We start from the raw sequence: 22,215 nt of genomic DNA on the forward strand, positions 1-22,215 counted from the left end.
GTCTCGTTCCTTAGCGGACTCCGTCGGGGCCCTTAGGGCTTCACCTTCCCTCCCACAAAAGACAGGAAATAGAAGGTATATATTTTTTAAAATATATTGATAAATTTATGCATAAATTACGATTTAATAAATAATATAAAATATCTTTAATTTTATTTAGTATATTAATTATAGAAGGGGGTTTTCATTCCAAGTCAAAAAAAATTATTTAATATTTTTTTCATGAGAACTGTAATTTATGTACGAGTTTATCGATAAATTATAAAAAAAATATATTTTTTGCTACAAATATAACATAACATGGTGGTTGGAAAAAGTATGTTATTATAAAAATATAATATAATTTAAAAAATATATGAAAATATGCATTGCTCAAAAAAATGTGTAGTTATTAACTTGTACATTATTGTAAAAAAAATGAACGGAAGAACTAAGAAGGTGAGTCTTAGCAACTTCGAGATGCAATTTAATATTAGCAAGGTAGTGTAGAATATAGGAATGATTATTATTGATCAGGTGTAAACTATTTATAGAATTACACAGAGAGATTGTAGGTGATTATGACTTTATAATTTGAGTCTATCTTTAATTCAGTTATCTTTATCTTTATATCTATCACTATGTTTATCTTTACCTCTATCAAGTCAAATAACAGTAATCAAGACTTCTTTCTATTTATGTTGGATAGAAATATCTATAGAGGTTGATTGGGTAAGTTTCCATTATTGAAAAAAAATATCGAAAGCAAGCCAAATAAAACATAAGATTGTGGTTGGGAAAAGTATGTTATTATAAAATATAATATAAGTAAAAAATATATGAAAATATGCATTGCTTAGAACCAAACGAAAGGGCATATACGTAACTTCACTTTGTTACAAATATATATACATATATAAATTTTTTATTTTTTATATAAATTTCTTACTTAAGCCATGATTCTGAAGAAAAAAGAAGATATAACCCATATAGCAAATTTGTTACCAGTGGAAGTAAGAGGAGTAAGGGACTAACTAAATATAAAAATATAATGTTGTGCAAATGTCAAGTGGTTATTAAGCCCTATCAACCCATTTGAAGTGCCCTAGACAATTAATATTCCTAGGTTAAAACAATCAATAAGGTCTAAATGAGACAGGTTTCCCATCCACTAACCCTACCAAAAAGTGTTCAAGACGGGTTCGCCTTAGTTGAAGTAAATCCTTCGATTCGGAGTTATCTCTTTATAGTGTTCGCGAGCATATTGGTCGATACAAGTGTCGAAGACGGCTAGGACCTGTATCAGAACGCGCGTGGCCGAAGCGGACGTTCTCGGGCGACCTGGTACCGAATATTATTGATATTCACTGGTATTTGCTGTCTCGTCCACTCACTCACCGTTTCCTTTCGTTTCTGGATATGTTTCCTGCTTGAATTTTGCTTCTAATTTTTTTCAATTATCTTGGCGACCTTCTGTCGGATGATACCTAGAGATAATTTAGTCCAAAAGACAGTTAGTAGAATGAGACATGTTTGAAAGTAGAGAGCTTAAGGTCGGAAATTACAAGCCTAGTTGTCCGTACTCGCTGCTGCGACTTGCTTGCAATTTCAGGCGTATTTTGTTTTTTATGCTCGATTTTTTTTTTTTTTTTTTACATATGTTTTTAACTTAATGACATGTATTTCCTTCAAAACTTTAACATTTTTAACTTGCAGGTAAGTTTGTAACGTTTCACTCACGACGTATTTATTGAAGGTTTTGTTACTTCTCATGCGTAAGGCGACCTGTTCTTCTTTACCCGTTTATTCCATGCTATGACACTTAATGAGGCAGGTATAGTGATCAAGGCCTCTTCTTCTATTTATGTTTTTGGTTCTATTTGTTGACCATTTGGATGGTTTCTTAATAGTTTACTCATTCCCTAGATTTGTCATTTAATGACAGACGTGCTGAAATCTTGTATCCACTTAGCAATATAATGGATTAAAAATGTGTGAAACTTTAATTTGATTTGATTTGATTTTGTTTAGCTGGAATTATATCGATAATTTAAAAAATTGTGTTGAAACAGTTTTTAAGCATTTTATTTATCTTTTGGTCTGTTTATATTTTTTTCTTCTAGTTCTGCAAAAGAGGGCAAAAGAATCTGAATCGAAGGAATTGGAGAATTTCCCATTCAATTCTGCATATATACATGTTCTAGACACATTGCTTCGTGATGCTCATGCATGTCTTCGCCCAAGACCAGCTGACTATGTTATTAGGAAAGATTTAGTTCAATTTTTTGACTGGCTTGCCAAGCAGATTCCTGGTAACTTTTTTTTTTTTCCTTAAATTTTTGTTTACTTTCAGGTGCGTAATGTTTGTTTTCATATGCCTCATATGGGTTATTGTGCTTATTGTGTTGTCTTCAGGTAGTGCAAATGGCTTTCCAATTGTGGAAGTGTTTGGATCTTTCGCAATGGATCTGTTCACGACTAAAAGTGATCTTGATATATCAGTTAATCTCAGTCATGAACCAAATGAACTTCCTCGAGATAGGAAGATTTGGATCCTTAGAAAGCTGGCTAGAATATTCTATTCTCTTAGGGGTAAGATTCAATATTTTATTGCTTTGGCTTTTGTGAAAATTAGGTTTTGGATTGTTTCATTTGTTTATTTCTTCCATTTGATGGCCATTCATTACCAGGTCCTAGATTCACTAATTTTGTTTGACCATTTTTTTATCTTTTTTTGAAAGGCTACTATGTGACAGTTAGATATGAAACTTGATGATTGCATTCTAAAAACTGGTGGTAGAAATACAAGTTAGAAATGACTTCTAATATACCTTAAAATCCTGTTGTACAGTGTCAAATAATTTATGACATTGCCGTCTGGCTTTAAATCCTTAGTGAAGAAGGAGGAGAAAAGGGATTTGGCGGGATAGGATTTGAAGGAGTTGTCAGGTGTTCTTTGGCAATATAAAACACCTCATAGTGGTGTTTTCTGGTGTTAGTTGTAGATTTCTGGAGAGGGTAAATTTGAGCAACTGGGCTCCTTCTTTTCCCTCATACAAAGAGAACATAGAGAACTCATGACTATATACAGGAATGGGGCAAAGTGCATGCTTCCCCCTTCTGTGTATTACTTTTTCTCTCTCTCTTTTGGTGATGCTTTTGAACCTTTTAGCTTATGTTATCCTTTTACTGCAGATCAGGGACATGTTAGTACCGTTCAACCAATCATGAGTGCAAGGGTGCCCATTGTAAAAATTGTGGATCGAGGAACTGGAATAGAATGTGATATATCTGTTGAGAACAAGGATGGTGTTGCAAAATCCAGAATTTTGACTATCATATTTTCCATCGATGAGAGATTCCGTTTATTAAGTTTTCTGGTAATTATATTTGTTATTTCCTGTCCAGATGGTGTGTTTTTTTTGTAGTTTTTCTTACTTTGGTAGATGATGAGGGGTCTGTATTGTTAAGAGAAGAGTAAAAGTGAAGGAAGGTCCTTTTGGCAAACATGTAGAATTAGAGAAAAGAAGGTCACATTGGTTCATATGCTGCATCATACAAGCAAACGGTATTCTATTATTCACATCAAATCTGGAATCAGCAAGTTAAAAAGTTAAAAATGAGAGGAGTCGTAGAAGAAGGTGGGGATTGGCTCATTTCATGAGAGCCATCTCGGTCAAGGGTAAAATTTGACCCAATTCTCTATCTTAACCATAATCTCTTATCTTGACAGCATAGACGAGTTGTTATGTAAAGACCAAATTATCTTCAAATATAACGAAGATTAAACCACAAATAAGTGGTTTAACAAAAACACCTTGCATAGTTTTGTCATATTGACTTAGCTGCCTTTATCCTTTAAGCTATTTTTACAAGTTTTTTTACCAATTGGAGGGTAAAAGCCTAGCCATTGTAAGTGCCCTTTTCTCAAAAAAAAAAAAATCCACCTTTTTTTGCCCATACATGTGCTCAATGTTCTAGGCTAGCTGTCTATGCACAAGTGGGGTTATTGTGAGGTGAATAGTCCCATATCAGTAGTGTCTTGAAAGTGTGCTTACTAATTGGGAAAAGGGTATTCTAGCTTTAGTGAATAGTTTTGGGAGGAGCAGTGCTAACTTCAATCTGGTATCAAAGTGAATTCAATCCCAAGTCTGTGATGCAGAACCTTAGAGTTATTCATGTTCTATCAGTCTGCTTATGTTTCATAAACATTATCATGTTCTCCTTGTTTTGGGCCTGTTTCTACTTGATGTGAGGGGAAATGTTGGTAGGTTAAAAGTCCTTTTATGACCTGTACATGTGCTCCATGTCTGAAGTTGTTTGTCTGAGAGTGAAAAGGGTTTTTATTGGATTGAATAATCCAACATTGGTCATGAGCTTTAAAAGATCCTCAACTTGTCAATTGGGAAAAGGCCTCCTAAGTTTGGCTACTCATGTTGGGATAGACCTGGTGCAACTTCAACATTTCCATCATCAAGTTGGTTGTACTCTAGATTATTGAGTTTATCCTTCTGCATTCTTGTGCGTCTGGCATTGGCAATGCTGACTTTTTTTTCCCCCTCAATTGTTACACAGAAGGGAAGAGCGGGTCCTTTACAATGAGAGATTGGTGGGAAACCCCCCTTCCAGTGGGAGAGCCAGCTACATCATTAGCTGATCTCAGGACATGATTCCAAACAATTATATTTTCAGCAAAATCTAAAGCCTCATAAAAAAGACTCCGAAACCTCCAAGGAGGGGGGTTCTTCTTACTACACCAACTAATAACCACTAGCAAGTTCGCTTACAATATGCCATCCATGAAGCTTATCCTTGAAAATTCTTAAACCATGAATTTAGGCCGACACCTCAGCAACAGTTCAATCAACCACACCAAGTGGACCAGAGTAGGCAATGCAGACTTACACGTGGTACTCATACTAAATAATTATCTACAATCACTTGTCCCTATTCTAGTTAATGGTTATTCTTCGTATGTGCTCCATCCACTAGATTCCTTCAATTCTGTTCTTGATCAACAGGCTAATACAGTTAACTTGTAATAGTTAGTGCAACATTTCCCTTACTTTTCTTTCATGGTCTTTGTTGACTACCAAATTCAGAAGATCCACTGTATCTTATCTTATATTTTATCTTTTGTTTCTTATTTGTACATTTCTTTTTAAATGTATGTCCTGTTTCTGTTTGAATGGTAAAGTTTTATTTTGAAATATTTTCGTTGTACAAGTTAAAATTCATTAATATCAGCTTGCTGTTGGAGTTTGGTTCTTTTAGAACACTTTAATGCTTGACCTTCTTCATTCTTGTACCTAATAGGTTTAGCTTGTCATATTGCTTTTCCAGATGAAAGCTTGGGCAAAGGCACATGATATTAATAGTTCAAAAGAGAGAACCCTCAACTCCCTGTCCTTAGTCTCTTTGGTTGCTTTTCATTTGCAGGTATAAAAGGTTTTGATTCTTGTGGCAATGACATTCCATTGTGGATAATATGGTTCCGTTTCCTTCTAATCCTTGTATGATGTATTTGGCAGAGTTAGAAGATTTCTATTGTCAGAGATTTTATTGTTTTGTGTTAACTTATCTGTGATTGAAATCCTCGTATAACTTTATAGTGAATCATTTATTATAACATGATTAACTATTTCCATGAAAAGAAGCCCAAAAGGATTCTTATCACCATGATAATCTAAATCACCAAAACTATTTATATCACAGATAATCTAAACCATGATAATCTAGACAACCATTTTTATCACAGAATTGTGTTGAAGACTATTTTTTGGAAGAAAAAAAAAGGAGCTTAGGCTGTGTATATGGGAAGATTTTTATTATGTTTAGAAATATCTTTTATTATTACTAATGTACTATTTATTTGTTATCTCTTGCAGAGTAGATCTCCTCCCATATTACCTCCATTCTCCACTCTACTAAGAGGTTGGTTCCTTGTGACTTTTTGTTTATCTTGTCTTGGTTGAAGTCCTATGCTGGACAAATCAGTTTCAAGAACTAAAGATTCTCATTTTTATTGTACTTCTCTTGCATAAAAATTCTGAAAATAAAAATCCTTTTGTTTTCTTAAGTTTGTCATATGTTATTTGTTGACCTTGTTTTTTCATTATCTGAGAAAGCTATGGACAAGACATTTAGATATCTTTTTTATATTGGAGAAATGACCATTTCACTTGTCCAAATTTTGGGAGAATAAAATCTTTATTATTAGTGACTGTGGTCTGGACCAGTAGAAATGTTGTATGGTGGTCTCACTGTTTTTAATTTATTCTATTTTTGTAAGTGGAGTAGACATATTTATTCATGGAAGGAAACTACTAGTAAATGTGGTGTTCATGCATGTTTTTACAAAATATGTGGGATGTGAAATCTACAGGGGCGGCAACAGAGACATGGGAACACTGTTTATCATGTGGGCTCATGTACAGATTTCCTGCATTTTTGTCAAGAAAATTGTTGGTTGTGCACATAGTAGAGAAATAGCAATTTTCAATATAAGATTTAGCTACTTATTATAGTGATTTCCATGAAACTTGAAATCATCAATGTATTGTACTCAGTGCCTAAGATAATGTGTGCTGTGAAGAATTTTCGGTGACACTTATTAGGTGCTGAAGTTGTTCTCCTTGACATTCTTTATTCACTATTCTTTAGCATCATCAAACATGTTTTTGTGTTAGTTAAACCTATTTCTTGTCAATTTCAGTGTGGGACATCCAGCTCCCTTTCTTACCAATTTGGTTGTCTCCAATCAGTTTCTACAAGATCACATTCTAGTCCATTTCAAGTGACCAAGCGTCCATGAGCATCATGTTGTCCATTATTACTGAGAAAGAACCTTTTGTAGTTTAGGCTTAGGCATGACGAGTGAGTTCGACTATTCTATCATATCAGGGGGCATGTATGTATTGTTGGACCTCCTTTTGTATAAACATAATAGTTACAGTTTTATCATGTTGGATTGTTGATATCATTGTGGCACCTCAACTCATCTGCTTGCCATTATGTAATCCTCCATATAGAAGAGATAAAAATAATGATAAACTGGAATCATTAGCGAGCGCGCATACACACACATATATAAATATCTGAATTTTAGAGTAGTAGTTTAGTAATTAAGTTTTTTAATTTTTGAGGAATTTCCTTGAAACCGATCACAAAATAAATGATAGGAACAACAGATTTTGTTTTGGGGGTTGGTGGCAATTGATAATCCTGCACAACAAGATGCTGGAACTTAAGTAGTTAACATGGTTTTTAATATATTTTTTAATAGATCATCCTATTAATTACATTACTCTGTTCTTTACATATGTTTATCTTTCTATCACAAGATCTACAAGTCTTTCACTGCTACTTGATATTTTGTTCAAGACTTGAGTGGTTTTCTATGGAAGGTTTTGGTGACTGTTTGCTACTGCTTTTGTGGCTGGTCAGTGTATACCCATACCCATAGTTGCTTTTTCATGTACTTTAAATTATTAAGAGAATGTTTTTTTTCTTTTCTTTTACTTTTTAAAATTGAGAAAGAACTTTGTATTACCTCTACTACATGTTAACCTTGGGCCTCTGTATTGTGATAGTCTCCTTCTAGTACTATCAGGCTTCCAGAGTTTACTGATAGTCTTTGCAGTATATGCTCTGTTTTGAAACTGTAGTGTATCAAAGTCTTTGAGCACATTCTGTTGGATATTAACGATCTCTAGTTCTCACTGCAATAAAATACCTGTTGTACACCTACCTATACTTTAGTATGGTTGGTTATCTTAATATTAATTATTCACTATCATTTCCAGCTTTTCCTCAATGAATTCATTATTATCTGTATTAAGCTACAAATTATTGCTTGCAACTATCTAAGTATGTCTAATAAGTGAAGCGACTATAATTTGATCTGGGCTTGGTCTGAAATTTCCAGATGGTCATGATGTTGCAAGTGTTGAGAACATTGCTAGAAGGTTTCAGCACTATGGTAGAGCAAATAGAGAATCTCTAGCTGAACTTTTTGTTTCTTTGCTGACCAAGGTACTCACTTTTCTTTAGTAAAAATGACTTCTTATACTAGTTAGTGACAAGCTATGGTGATAGACGCCGTATCAATCTGGTTATTTTCATGAGAAAGAAACAATGAACTTGAAAGAACAAAGACTATTTGCTAACCAAGCCTCCTATCTCCCTAGTTTATTGTAGTTATAGTTGTAGACAGACAAGAAAAATGATATATGTTTGTGCTTGTGCATTTATATATGGCTGGAATTGAGTTAGTTTGTCCTGACCTTTAGGTTCTGTGGCATGATTTTCGTTTTTTCTTTTCTGCAGCTTTCATCAGTTGAGACTCTGTGGACGGATGGTCTCTGTGCCAGCACCTATGAAGGATCTTGGATTTTGAAGAAATGGGAATCTCAAGATGGCAACATCAGTGTAAGTTTTCAGATTTAAAATTTTTGGAACAACTTAAACCATTAAAAAAAAGTTTAAGGAAGAAAACTAAAGCTTTACACTTCAATCTATCCCTTTTTTGCTTATAGGTGGAGGATTTCTTGGATAGATCTCAAAATATTGCAAGAGCAGTTGGGACAGTCGAAATGAAGAAAATTTATATGTGCATCCATAGATCTGTGTATCGGATTCTCTCTTTCATGAGGGGATACGTACAAGCTCCCGAGTTGAAGAGATTCTTATTTGGGAAAGATGCAGTTCAACAATTAGAACTTGACACAAGGTACTCTGAAACATATCGCAAGAGAAGTTTTCCTTTTGATGATTCTATTGGTCCTCAACTGGATCCCTACCCGTCAAAGATGGTTCGCTATGATGAATCATATGGCATGATCCCAAATGTCGATGTTCCTCGACTTCCGCCTATTCGCCAATTTAGTTATGATCGGTCACAAGCTTCTGCAGGCTTGGAACAGCCTCTCTTCGGATTTGATGAAGCATATCCTGTGGACCTTCAATATCCAGCGCCTTATACTGAACCAAGACAATACGCATCATACCAATCTGTAGAAGGAAAATTTCCCCCATTTTATCCTTGAGATGCCAAAGTAAAATCACCATTATCACATGTACACATCTATTCATCATTTTTTTTTTTTTTTTTTTTTTTGTTGGGCTTTTGATTCTAAAGAACTGACAAATTGTAATGTTTCAAACAGCAATTATGCATTGGCATTGCAACAGAATTGTGACGTTTCTGGTCATTCTTGTCAATTTGTTCTGCGTTATCATCAATCAGGATTCTGAACCAAGTTTATGCCCTCTAACATATTATAAAAATACATAATAAGAGAATAAATTCTTGTGTCGGTCTGGCTTCGAAGATGGCTAATACACGTTGATAACATAATTGGAAACCTGATGTGATCAGAGGAACAAACAGATCAAGTTCAAGGTACCTCTAATGCGATCCACAGAAGCATTTACTATATCACTCTGGAGCTGAGAACAAATTATTACTCTGAATCTGATGAATTTGTACTTTCTGTTTGCCGAACGCTTCTTTTGGGCTGCAGATGATGTGCTGATGATTCGCCTTCAAAAATGATAACTTGAGCTTTTGCTAGCCTTTCTTCAAGTTCTTCAGTAGAGAACTCATCAGTTCCGCCTAGTTCATCAAATCCGACCTAGCATTTGGTTTAAAAGATATTCACTATTGGCATGTCTACCAATCGTAATAGAATGAAAGCATTGATGCAATGACAAAGCTTTATGTTTCTTAAACATCATACCACATAATCTTCCACTTTGGTTTTCTTGATAAGGGCAAGGGTAGGAAGTAAAACTATCTTAAGCCTCTCTGCCAGAAAAGGACTTTTCTCTGCATGAATTTTGACAAAGCGGGTCTCAATATGCCTCTTAGCCAATATAGCTAAGTGCTTGTCCATCACCTGCAGAAAATTGTGGAACATTCATTATTCAATTCAAATAAGCTGACTTTGCTGTATACATCAAACATGGAAAATCAAGCCATAATTGAAACTTGGAGTCCTTCAGTTTAGCCTAGTAAACTCAAGTCTTGCCCACAAAGAATTTGAGCATATCCACTAAACAGAATAAATAGTGAAATGAGGGAAGTCCAAAAAGTGTTAAGCAAAATAGCTTTATGATAGCCACAATCAACTTACTACATTGGTCAGGTTTGTAGAAGTGGCAACTATTTTTATAAGGAACGTTTCCTATAATCTTAATTAGAAACAAATTTCTGAAAAAATATTAGGTATGCATGAAACATAGAAGGACCAATGACACATGCAAGGGAAAGTTTGGCTATCAAGAGAAGCTATAGAGATCAGCAAACCATTTGGTTAAGACTTTCAATTTCTCTGGATAAATGGCCATTTGATACAATGAATCTCTGATGTCCAGCCCTTAACCATTTTTCCATTTAATGGCATTTAAAGAGAGCTGATTAATACATGTTGATGTCTCTGATTTGAGCTTTATTAAAAAAGAGTTCATAGTTTAAACTATCACTAAGTAAAAGATATAGCCATAGGATAAAAGACTTTGATAACATTTGATTTCTAAAGAGTTCATTGTCTAAACTGTCACTAAATAGGCTGCAGAAGCCATAGGAAGATTTTGATACATACATTTGAGTTCTTGTAAGTGGTGACATAATAATCTTCATTGTAATCCCTAGTTGTCAATCTGACATATGGTTTTCTAAGACACATTTACAACATCCGGTAAAGCACAAATTGTGAGATGCTTGTCAGTCATTTCCACCTTACATCAATGCCCTATAGGACAAATTCACCAGATATCACTTATGAGCTTTGGAGTTGAATCAAACTACAGGAATGAAGGCCATGCCATTATGACTGCAGTCGCTCAAGTGACTTACACAACAAAATAGTCAAGGGCTTTGCTCAGCATATGTGCTAAAAGTAAGCATCCATAACCTTCTATAGTAGCAGAGCTAAGAGAAAGAATTAGTTGCAGCATGAAGAGTTGATAACACATTTCCAACATATTGATTATGAACATTTCAAATAATCAAAACAGGTCTGACGATTTTAGTGAAATCCTAGCGAGTTATGTGCCTCAGCAATAAAATATAATTGTTGATCACCCACTAAAAAGAACACGCTAAATCCAAAAACAACACAAGCAAGCAAGTCTAACATGGTCACTTCCAACAACTTGTGCTGCTTCAGGAAGCATGCCCACAGGCTAAGCTCTCATCATATCCAAAATAGGTAAACACTATAAACAAAATTTTCATGGTTTACTATTAAAACAAATCGCATGGTTTGGGTTTCTAAGGACAAAAAAGCTCGAATCCCAAGCCTATTAGGAGTTTCTGCAACCATATTCACTGATAAATTCCTCTAGACACTAGCAACATTAGTCACCCCAATTTGAGTAGCTCTATAATTCACGACACCTTAAAAAACAGCATCTTCATCAAAACAGTCCTACAATCTCAACCACTGAAGGCCAGAAAAAAATACCACATTTTAGGACTCGCATGAGTCCTGAACCAATGACATTTACTTGTGATATTTAAATTTGCCACAAGAAATTTTATATTTTTATCATCTTCCATTATTGCAATTTTTCAACTGTTGGATGTTTTCCTGCAAGAAACTACAAAAAGTCTGAGCTGAAATACTTCTACTACAGCATTAACACTGAAGAAGATATAGAACTATTTGAAAGAAATTTAGTTGAGCACATGTACCTGTATGGAAGAAGCAAACGTACTAGAGAACAAACAGTTTGGCGGATTGTTTTTTTTATGACAAGACTAGAGGAAGGGCTACTAGAGAACAAACAGTCCTCAACATGATTCTAACTACATTCGAGAACATTAGAAACCCATATTAAAACACAAGACCAATAAGAAGCAATCAACCAGTGCATATAAAGCCGAAATTATGAAGATCATATAAGATCAACAAAGTTACACCTATTATTTAAAAAAAAACAAAGTTACATCTACGTAGGGATCAGTTACAATTTTACATTCATATTTTACATTTATTTTATTAAAGTATTCTGTTGTTGTGGAAAGAAAAGTATATTAAGGTGAGGAAGGAAGAAAAAGAATAAAAAGATCGATGGCAAAAAAAAAAAAAAAAAAACTGTACGAAGCCAATAAGTAGACCAACATAAAGACGTGACTGTAGCACCAAAATAGAGGCAGTCTGGTTCAGAGGTTTTGCTTTCAAATACTGATGTCAAGAGTTAGTTCAGCCACAGCACAAGATAGGAAAGAGATGGCATATCGTAAGAAACAGTTCTGAATGCCCGATCATTGTACTGAATAAGTTTCATCAGCATTGGTTTCCAAAAAAACGTCAATAAATAAATTTTAACTAATTCGGAATATCTTGAACAATTCAAATGCCGAGTAAAATGCCAAAGATTAGGTCACAGACAATAGTAAAAATCGAGTCATTTTATTTGTTTGTTTCTTGTTTTCATTTCCCGTTTATTCTACTATCCTAAACGTCACCCGTCATCCTCACAAAAAATAAAAAAATAAAAAAAATATAATTCAGAAGCAACTAAATCAGCAACTCCATTAATACCTTGCAAGGCCAGTTCTCACGATAGAAATGGCAGACGACGCGGTCACTAGCCTTGACAGCGGTGAAGAAATCCTTCTCGCAAGGAATCTCAGTATACTCTCCATGACCAAGGACGATCCAGCGGGACCGCTTCTCGGCCATTTTCTTCATCTGCTGCAACCTCCGTTCCCGCAGGACCTCCAGATCATCGAGGTCCAGGCGATCCAGTGCCGAGATTTCCTCGTCGATCTTGTCCTCGACGGCCTTGACCACCGTCAAGACCTGCTTTTCAACAATCTACAAAAAACCAGAAAAAGAAAGCATACATTGACCAAATGTGAAAGGAAAATAACCGAAATAGAGATGTACGACGCCCTACTTACCTCCTGGACATTGGGAATCTCCATTGTTGGATCGATCTGAGGGCAGAGAGAGAGAGAGAGGGAAAACACAAACAAAGTGATGTTTTCAACTGGAGACCAAAGAGAGAATGAGGAGATTGGTGAAATGGAATCTGCTAGAACGAGCGGGCTAGCAGATCCCTGGACCTAAGCCAAATGGAAGCGGGTTCCTTTGTTTCTCTGACTCATGAGCTTCAGAAATGTTCTTGGTTATGAGACCCTGGGAGACGAGGTTGGCAAAGAGGAAGACGCCGAAGGCTACTGATGTTCACCAGCCGTCACTTTTATTTTCTTAGTTTTCTTTTTATTTATTAAAAATATATTTTATAATGATTGTAAGACATTTGTTCTAAAAGTTCAATGGATTAATTTTTTTTATAATATTATGTCAATTTAAAAGTGTTTCTATATTTATATTTATGTTATATAGATTATAAAATACATGAAGGGTATTTTTATTTTCTGATAATTATGCAATAAAATAAGTACATGAAAGGATTTTTATCAATTTAAATTAATAAAGTGGACATAATTGTCGTTTATAGTATATATATATTTATTTATAATTAAAAAATAAATTTAAATGTTCTTTGTCTTGTTTTAATATGATGTTGAACTTATGTTTGCATGATTAATGGTGACTCTTTAAGAGAATTTCTCTTATTCCTCTAGTTTTAAAAATATAAAAAATAATAAAAATTAAATAAATAAGTTAAGAAGCACTAAAGTGCTTATTAATTTCTTATCTCTTATTTAAATTATTTATTTAACATAATAATAATAATTTTATTTCTAGTGTTAACACACCTATTATTTTTATTTTAAATAATACTCCAAGTTTTAAAATATCTTTTAATATATTTCAAAGAGATGACATGAATCTAAATATACAGATAAATAAGAATTAACTTGACAATTAGGTTAAAATAGTTTATATAACAATATGATAAAAATATTTCAGCCTTCATATCTTTAGCATATAATACTTTAAGTTAAATGAATATATTAACTTATTAAATAGTCTTTTAACTAGCTAACCCAACTATTTTTGTTAATACCATTAGTAATTAACATGGATATAACTAATATAACTAAAGATGGATAAATAATCATGAATTTTTAAAAAAGAACATAATTACAACAAATAAAAAATATTAATGTTACCCCTTCTCTGAATTTTTTATTTTCTATTTTAAAAAATAGAATAAATCATTCAAATGTCATTGTTGCCTCCCTAATTGGCCGGGAAGTTGTAAACCGTATTGCCATAATTTTGTTGTCATATCGTTAATAAGCTTATAATTAGACTTAATTTGGTCTTCTAAATCAAGTTTTGATTGCAACTTGGTCTTAAGTGTAGTAATTTTCCTTGAAATATCTAAATATAATTACATGAGTCAGCATCCATATTACCAATCGAGAGAACCTGTAAAAGACAAGATAAAAGCTCAGAAAATAGCACATGGTGGGGGCTATTAGGATCAATAATCACACCTGCACACAAAATACTTTTTGCAGTGGGAAGCATGATATAATGTCATTTTTTTTCTGAAATGCTATCTAAGGTGGTTTTAAAATTCAAGGAGAAGAGAGTCACACGGAATTTATCATAAAAATGAGGATAAATTTCCACATTGTACTCCTAAACCTTAAACTTGTGAAAGCACAAAAATAAAAACATATTCCATTGATAGAAACCTACCATTTCAGTAATTGAACAGTTGTAAAAAGCTCATAGATTGACAATTCCTGCAAACCAATACAAGGTTTTACGAAATTTTTTGGCTGTGTTGAGAAGAGGTCAAAGGCATGATACAGAAGGTTAAACGCTGAGGAAAGAACAGCTTGAATGGAGCAATCACAAAGATCAAAGGCATGATACAGAAGGTTAAAAGCTGAGGAAAGAACAGCTTGAATGGAGCAATCACAAAGATCAAAGCCATGATACAGAAGGTTAAAAGCTGAGGAAAGAACACCTTGAATGGAGCAATCGCAAACCATGCAAACGACTTCCCATCATGCTAAGACTAGCAGCTGACTGTTAAACAATATTGCTTTGGACATCTACATAGGCAACAACTAGCCAAAGCCAACAAAAATAAAATGAAATCAATCGTCTCAACATTCCACATGCCCTGTGAAACCTAATTTTCCTCCCCGTTTCCTAATATATTTAGACATCTAGCAGATATTCAATCGCGTACTTCGAATGGCCATCCCAGAGCAAGATTAGGACTAGTTATTCATGTCCAAGGGAGACATCTATAACTATTCAGAAGATAAGAAATCAAATCATTAGCACAAAAACATAAACACAGTTCAGAAAACGTATAATTTGCCCTAAGAGTAAATCCAGCTCATTCACAGTGAAAAGCACACAGATCTGCTCTTAACAGCGAGACAAAATAGAGATCCAAACACAGAAAGAAGCATAAATTGAAGCAATTTTTATTATCTTAAAACATAATTTGAAGCTTCTAATCCATGTACCTGTAGAGAAAGAAGAGAACAAATCAGAAACGCAAATCCAACGAAGTGAAAAATGCAAAAAATATCAAAAACAGTATGAGAACTGTACCTCTTGAGGTCCGGAGGCTGCCCTAACGAAGACTCCCGCGCGAATAGAGACACTTCAGCTCGGGCCTTCGGGGTTCATTTGCACTTTATATTGGGCCCAGAAGTGGGTAAAGCGAGTCCGACCCGTCTTAAAAATTGAGTAAACACAACCGAGTTAGTAGTCGAATCGGATCTGAAGCACCGTCGTGTTTGCATCTAGTCGTTTGTTGGAATTAAAAACTGAGTCCAAAGACAATTTTTAAGAAATTCCCTGTCGACTCGTCCGGATGGCTTTTCTTGTGAACTCAACGAGTTAGAGAAAACTCACTAAAAATTAAATGGACGAGTGTAAGGCAATTTAATTAAGTTTCTTCAATTAGATTGATCATATCGGTCTCATCCATTCAATGCAGGAAGCTCTGGGTCTCCATGAAAAGAATGTTACTCTTTTACAGGAATGGAATCTGCAGAAAATGTTCAGAACTGTGTCGGGACACCATGAAAAAATGCGATTTATTCTGGAGAAAAGAGGTTCTGGATCACCAAAACCAAGCATCCAAAGACAACCCAACAGTTCTTATTTTCCCAAACGGCCAATCTCCACTACTACTTTCTTACAATTTTCTGCAGTAACAGAAGCGTAAGATCGGGATATGTTAGGAGTAACAGAGGGAGCTTCGGGGTGTTCAAGGGCACTTGGGTTTGCCCTTGCTGTTGAGTTTGTCCCTGTAGCAGGGGCATTCGTCTTTGCGGCCGTAGGTCCCGGAAGGCACGCACTTACAGTTCTTACAGCAGACGTTGCAGTACTCGAGGCAACGGTCCTGCAAGCCAGCCTTGGCGCATCTCGATTTGCACTTTGTGTCACAGAAACCTGCAAGGAAGTAAAACGGATCATATCAGGGACCGGGAGGAAGATGGAAACATATTATGAAACTGTTTGATGAAATGCGGAAGGCACTTCTGGACTGTGGATGAGGTAAATGAAGAGGAAAATATTACAAATTGAAACACATTTCATGGAATCATGAAACAAGAAAAATATAAGAACGGTTCTTCCTTCTCTCCTCAAGAGCAAATGCCAACAACCCATTTTCATGAAACTCAAAAAACAGACAGGAAGAAGAAGGAAGAAGTAGGCATTTTCCTTTTTTCTATCTGACTCAAAAACATGAAAAACCAAGATTTATAAAATGTAAATAAATGATGGATTTTCTACCAAAAGCTCACAAAAGTATCAGCAGACCCATTACCAGAAGGTCCTAGACCAGCCATACTGACATGCAGGAGCGAGAAACTCACTAAGAGCACCAAGAGAACCAATGTGGAAGCAAACTTCTTCATCTTCACTGGTATGATAGAAAATAAAATGCTCAAGATTACAGAAAAAAAGAGAGACTAGAACCTTGTTGACAGCCTCTATTCTGGAGTGAGAAAGGAACCAAGGAGGGGTGAATTTATAGGGGAGGAGTGGGTGTTTCCTGGTTTTAGACCTTTCCAAACCTCTTCTGCCCTCATAATTTTTTTTTTTTTTTCTGTTTTTGAACTCTTGAAGACTCAAAATCTTGAATAACAAGAAACCCATATTCACATGCCACTATTTCCCATGGTTTAAAGCAAAAGGAAGCAAAGACAGAAGCATGAATGAACCTCTGTTACTGCCCATTCAAGATTGTTTATTTGAAAATATTCTGAAATGTGTCTCAGTAAAAGATAGAATTGGACGGTGTATTCAAGTGGCCTTGATCCTCTGCCAAACCCAGACTTGGTTTAAAAAACCAAGATCTGATAATCTAATAAAACTGAGTGATAAAAAGGTGTCCTAGATATAATAAAAAACTCTGTGAAAACTGTTTGGACTGGCTAGACTCAAAAGTGCTATCTCCTATCTTAAATTAGTTTTGTTTTGTGTGCCCAGCTTCTTCAACTCCACCAAACTGTAATTAATACGTGAGGACCATGTAGTTCTGTAGCTGTATCCCTTGTCTGAGTCTTGAATGTGCAAAAACTGAAAATGTCATGTCTACCACAAAGAGCAGGCTCCCTCACCATTAATGCGAATCTCAGTGCAGGGAAAGGGTGGGATTGATGTAAAGAGGACACTCGTGTGATTCTATTCAATTCTACAAAGAACAGTTGAAGGCTTTCTTTGGGAATCTCCATGAGTTGGACAATCTGTAGTTTAATTTTACTTTCTAAAGAGTTGATAGAGATGGGAAATGCATGGAAGATGCTGCAAGCCTGCAACAACAATGGCAGTGGCATTCGTCTTGTACCCTAAATTTCAAATATTAATACGAATAAATTTTAATATTAGACTAATGTAAATAACCCATGACGACTGAAAACAAATGAAAATAGAAGACCTTGTCGCCAATCCTGCCTTCATGGATCGCCTCCATCCAGTTAGCTTTTCATCATGGTTTCACAGCGGCCTCCTTATCGTCTCACGAAGACCCTATGGGAGAAGCTAAAATCTGTCTTTCTCATGTGTTTTTTTGTGGGAGAAAGGTGTGCTTTCTGTGATAGTTGTTGCTGGCATTTATTGTTGGAAGATATGTAATTAGAGTTTCATTGATGAAATTAGTTTATGTTTTTTATTTTTCTTCGATATTACTAAGGTGAATAGTAAGGGTGGCATCGAGTTTAGTCAAGTCAAACCTGCTTATATTTGAACTAAGCTTGATTTAAATATTTTGAAATCAAGCTCAAGCAGAGTCTAGCCTCGGGTCTAAAACTTTTATCAAGCCCAAACTCGAGCTTCCACTTATATTTAAAACTTTTCATAAAATATATATCAAATAAATTATATATAAAATTATAAAAAAAAAGTATTGGCAACCTCTTCCCTCTTCCCCCTCATTTTCGAGAAGCCAAAACGAAAATATCGAACTTGAAGTTGAAGGGTTGAAGGAAGCTGAAGACGGCTCGTCGACTCTTGCCTCCCAGGCCGCTTGTTAAGTTAACGAGCCGGCTTGCAAGCTTTCGAACCGAACCATGGTTCGGTCGAGCTCGGCTCGTTAACTTGAACGAACCTCACTTGGATCTCGAACTCGAGATAAATCAAATCAAACTAAGCGGAGCTCGAGCCACTCGCAAACCGGTTTGGTTTAATGCCACCCCTAGTGAATAGTATAATTATAATATTAGTATTTTTTATCATTTATAAATAAAACTTAAGGGGATAAAAAACACTGTTTAGTTTTTCCAATTTAAAACCTAAGGTAGGATTTCAAGCTTCAAAAAGACACATTCAGTGTTTTCATTTTTTTTTTCTTTGCCTTCAATAACCAAGAAGGCTCATCTAATATATCTTACCCATTCGATCATGATCAATACAACTATTTCACATATTTTGCAACAAATGGTTTTTTGTATTAGATACGCCCTACAACAACCACAATGTCATATTAGTAGCATTTTTGTGAGTTTTATATCTGTCTCTTCCACCATTAATTAGTCCAAATCCAAATGAAACGAGCCCACAATTTCTTACTTCACAAATCTTGTTCATTGCAAGATGTTAGAAGAGATTTAAATTTCTTTGAAATCATTTTTCTAGACATTAGAGCAAACTAAAATCAAAGAAATGCGATGTAAAATTGGAGGGTACAATAATGATTATTTTCAGATATAATAATTTCTAAATGCAGCCTCTTCGACATCGCATTTATAAATATGGTCAAATTTCAGAATTCTAAATAGGTTTAGCACTAACATTCAGCAAACATGTCTGCAAGTTTACATTCCACAAAATAAATAAAAAATAAAAACCCAAAATTCTCGTTCTTTCAAAGCATGTGCATGATTTTTACAAGTATGAATCTTACCCAAACCACAAACTTTACTCATTTACTCATGCATCTATAAACAGATTTTAAAATATTAAACTTCAAAGTTGCAGGAATTCTCATAATTTCAACCGATTACCCACATACCATTTGCTAAATAGAACAAATTGAAGCACTGTGTATTCAGGATTCACTTACCCAAATTGATCTGAGATTTTTTTTGTAAACTAAAACTTCGAACTGCAACAGATCATGAAACATGTAGTTAAGGCTTTTAGAAATACAAAAGCCTCCAAATTAATCTCTTGTTCAAGCAGTCATTTCTCCTCAACCATATATACCTTCACGTAAGGTCATTCAGTGATTAACCGAACCCGAATACAAATAGATGCAAAGGTTCTGCTGTTTCTTAAGTAGATCCATCTGAAGGCTCATCACTCTTAGGTTTGGTTGCAGCCACAGGGGATGGAGAGCTCTCTCCCATCTCAGCTTTGAGGTCATTGATGCTCTGCTCCAACTCATCTATCCGGCCCCCCATCTCGTCGAGTGAATTGCAGTTAAGGAAATTTAAATGCATAACATATATTTTCAGGAATTTATGGGTGCTAAAGGAAGTAGATATCAAAGTAGTCATGCCAACAAAAAAGCAAACGGATGGTACAAAAAGATCTCCGATTGTTAAGCAAAGAACTTTAAATTTGTCAAAAGACAAAGATGGTGAAAGTAATGCCCATATGTTGTAGAGCAAGATCAGAGATGATTAACTTACATTTCCAGAATCTTTAGTATTAGGGATGCAATTCCAGAGGTAAGAAATGTCTCAGATTTTTTTTTTAAATATACTGGAACTTGACACCTGATAAACCACAGCAGACGCCACATTCCAAACTCAATGAAACAATGCAATGGGAAATTTAAAAGTGATTCCATATGTTGGAGCTAGGAGTCCAGAAATTTCAAAACAGTAAATGCCACAGTTATAAAATACAAGGTGTTAATCTATTGAAAAGCACATCAATACATGAGCAGCAGGAAAGAAATTAGGCAGAGGCACATAAAAATGAAATTGGCTACACAGTTTGAATAACTTTCGTAAAATAAGAGGCTTATAGGGTAAGTTTGCTGCCAACAAAAAGACATTAAAACAGTGAATGAGAGTCATCAAGCCTCCTACGAAATTTTCACATCAAAGTCAAGTTAAACACAAAATAAAATAAAGAAAAGGATATTCTTCGCAACAATGTTATCAGACATTGCTTGAAACCTGCTTTGCTGCACAAATAGAAATTTTTGAAGTGACAAAAAGTTATTAAAAAGGGTGCTATGGGACCAGTATGAAAACTCTATCATTATTCAGAGCAGAATCTCACCATCTGCTGAAGAAGGTTTTGTACCTGAAAATAAGAAATAGAGGAAACATTAAGATGAATATGAGGCAAATGGACTGACAGTAAGGGCTCCATATCACGGTGGTTGAGTTAACAAACAGTTATGGTGACTTTATCCATTTCCTTTTTTCTTCGCATAAATTAAAACAGAAGGAAGCGAAACTCACAAAAGCAGTCATGTCAGCAGCGCTCTGCTTTGGGTCTTCGTCGTGTCCATCCTGTAAGAAAACACAGTTCATCAATGTCACAAATCATTTTTTATTACAATAGAAGAAATTAAACAAACCGCACCATGACAATATGTCCATCTGGCTCATCAAAAACAAGAAAACTCGTAAAAACACCACGACATGCAGAAATTCTGAAACATTAAATTTTCATAGCAATTAGAAAGAACGAGACTGAGCCATTGGAGTAAGTGTCAGACAGAAGCCAAATCCAAAATTAACCAGTAAGCCGATTCCGCACAAACTCCATTTCCTCGTGAATCCGAACCAAACGATAACCATTTCATATACATCACTTTAAAATTCTAAGCGCAGTCCACATTTAGACAACACGTAGTTTTAAATCACAATCTCCCACATTTCTATAACGGAAAACCCTAAAGCAAGAATCAACAGTGAACCCAAAACACGTCGCAGGAAAACAAGATGACGCCACTGATCGATCTTACTACTGCTATTCTGATTCGTTGACTGAATAGCCAGATATAAAAAAAACGACCATTTCAAAAGCTCGGATTGCAGAAAAACTCATCCAAATTCAAAGATCCGCAGGAAGCAGTTAAGATTTCTGGTGAAAATTGAGAAAACGGACAAGACATTCATGATAAGAAGTGAAAAAAACTAACCATTTTAGCTCTGAGCAACCGGATCTGAGTTCCAGACGAGTCGAGTCGGAAGGCAAGAAGAGGTCCAACAGTGAAGCGCCGGAGGGTGATCAAAGAGTATCGAGTATGAAGACCAAAAAATGCTCCAATTTGAGAGGACACAAAAAAGGTCTGAAACATAAAATAAAGTTACCAAAAAGCACTTTACTCGACTCTATAATTACGTCGCGCGCTATTGCCAGCATTTGAAATTTGAACTTCAAATTGAATCACCTTTGCATGGCACGAACTCGTGGCAATGTGGACCCTATGGTTGGTGTACTAGTGTTATGTCATGTGTAACGTTTTATATATGTAGGGTAATTCATTCCCTTCAATAAAAAAACACTTATATGCATAAAAATCCATACATGTCTTGCCATATGATGAGAGATTTAAGCTGCCATATGAAAATGAAAATAAAATGATAACAATAAGGGTGGCATTGAGCTGAGCCAAACTCGAACCTACATATGTACGAACTTGGCTTTATCTAAATACTTTGAACTCGAATTCACCCTCGTGCTTTAAATTGAAATCAAACTTGAGTTCAATTTTTTTAACGAAGCTCAAGCTCTCGTTGGGTTCCAGTTCCAACTATCAACCAACTAAAGAAGGAATTGACTAGAGTAATAAGAGTACATGGTATTTTCATAAAAAAAAATTTATGCTACCGAGTTGTCTTATGAGCTAGCTAATAAG

General features: G+C 35.1%; 4 protein-coding genes across 6 annotated transcripts; 1 reads left to right on the forward strand and 3 right to left on the reverse strand.

The window, feature by feature from the left end:
• The first annotated feature begins 1,118 nt into the window (after positions 1–1,118).
• LOC137951627 (protein HESO1-like) lies at positions 1,119–9,182 on the forward strand. Of its 3 annotated transcripts, none has more exons than XM_068798421.1 (10): positions 1,119–1,349; positions 1,696–1,813; positions 2,103–2,291; positions 2,395–2,571; positions 3,175–3,359; positions 5,323–5,418; positions 5,868–5,913; positions 7,907–8,013; positions 8,308–8,409; positions 8,517–9,182. In XM_068798421.1, exons 2-10 carry the CDS (start codon positions 1,795–1,797, stop codon positions 9,024–9,026), a joined length of 1,431 nt encoding a protein of 476 aa, XP_068654522.1. In that variant the 5' UTR covers positions 1,119–1,349; positions 1,696–1,794; the 3' UTR covers positions 9,027–9,182. The 3 variants fall into 3 exon arrangements, with proteins under 3 accessions (XP_068654522.1, XP_068654523.1, XP_068654524.1); XM_068798422.1 differs by having other exon boundaries at positions 1,736–1,813; XM_068798423.1 differs by lacking the exon at positions 1,119–1,349 and adding an exon at positions 1,518–1,532 and having other exon boundaries at positions 1,736–1,813.
• On the reverse strand, positions 9,163–13,171 carry LOC137951628 (thioredoxin domain-containing protein 9 homolog). Its single transcript, XM_068798424.1, has 4 exons — positions 12,893–13,171; positions 12,531–12,806; positions 9,720–9,878; positions 9,163–9,614 (listed from the first exon to the last, which is right to left on the reverse strand). The coding sequence occupies exons 1-4, from the start codon at positions 12,914–12,916 to the stop codon at positions 9,444–9,446; spliced, it is 630 nt and encodes a 209-aa protein (XP_068654525.1). The 5' UTR covers positions 12,917–13,171; the 3' UTR covers positions 9,163–9,443.
• A 2,681-nt stretch (positions 13,172–15,852) lies between these two features.
• LOC137952263 (peamaclein-like) lies at positions 15,853–16,896 on the reverse strand. The gene is made up of 2 exons (XM_068799375.1): positions 16,717–16,896; positions 15,853–16,337 (listed from the first exon to the last, which is right to left on the reverse strand). The coding sequence occupies exons 1-2, from the start codon at positions 16,805–16,807 to the stop codon at positions 16,153–16,155; spliced, it is 276 nt and encodes a 91-aa protein (XP_068655476.1). The 5' UTR covers positions 16,808–16,896; the 3' UTR covers positions 15,853–16,152.
• A 2,552-nt stretch (positions 16,897–19,448) lies between these two features.
• On the reverse strand, positions 19,449–21,657 carry LOC137951459 (heat shock factor-binding protein). Its single transcript, XM_068798123.1, has 5 exons — positions 21,496–21,657; positions 20,810–20,860; positions 20,625–20,648; positions 20,484–20,526; positions 19,449–19,800 (listed from the first exon to the last, which is right to left on the reverse strand). Exons 1-5 carry the CDS (start codon positions 21,652–21,654, stop codon positions 19,664–19,666), a joined length of 414 nt encoding a protein of 137 aa, XP_068654224.1. The 5' UTR covers positions 21,655–21,657; the 3' UTR covers positions 19,449–19,663.
• Positions 21,658–22,215: the final 558 nt, after the last annotated feature.

The sequence above is a fragment of the Aristolochia californica genome, unplaced genomic scaffold (genome assembly GCF_029961685.1).
Source record: "Aristolochia californica isolate CCGP_79_NKW_82.1479 unplaced genomic scaffold, dmAriCali1.0.hap1 SCAF_15, whole genome shotgun sequence".
In the NCBI taxonomy this organism is placed as follows: Eukaryota; Viridiplantae; Streptophyta; class Magnoliopsida; order Piperales; family Aristolochiaceae; genus Aristolochia; species Aristolochia californica.

Coding starts and splice junctions, on each gene's coding strand:
- LOC137951628 (XM_068798424.1), bottom strand. CDS start 12,916: ATGGAGATTCCCAATGTCCAGGAG. Junction 12,807..12,892: donor AGATTCCCAATGTCCAGGAG/GTAAGTAGGGCG, acceptor GGTTTTTTGTAG/ATTGTTGAAAAGCAGGTCTT. Junction 9,615..9,719: donor CCAAAGTGGAAGATTATGTG/GTATGATGTTTA, acceptor ACCAAATGCTAG/GTCGGATTTGATGAACTAGG.
- LOC137951627 (XM_068798421.1), top strand. Junction 2,292..2,394: donor GCTTGCCAAGCAGATTCCTG/GTAACTTTTTTT, acceptor TGTTGTCTTCAG/GTAGTGCAAATGGCTTTCCA. Junction 3,360..5,322: donor TCCGTTTATTAAGTTTTCTG/GTAATTATATTT, acceptor TTGCTTTTCCAG/ATGAAAGCTTGGGCAAAGGC.
- LOC137952263 (XM_068799375.1), bottom strand. CDS start 16,807: ATGAAGAAGTTTGCTTCCACATTGGTTCTCTTGGTGCTCTTAGTGAGT. Junction 16,338..16,716: donor GGCTGGTCTAGGACCTTCTG/GTAATGGGTCTG, acceptor ACTTCCTTGCAG/GTTTCTGTGACACAAAGTGC.
- LOC137951459 (XM_068798123.1), bottom strand. CDS start 21,654: ATGTTTCAGACCTTTTTTGTGTCCTCTCAAATTGGAGCATTTTTTGGT. Junction 20,861..21,495: donor GGTTGCTCAGAGCTAAAATG/GTTAGTTTTTTT, acceptor GTTTTCTTACAG/GATGGACACGACGAAGACCC. Junction 20,527..20,624: donor AAAACCTTCTTCAGCAGATG/GTGAGATTCTGC, acceptor CTATTTGTGCAG/CAAAGCAGGTTTCAAGCAAT.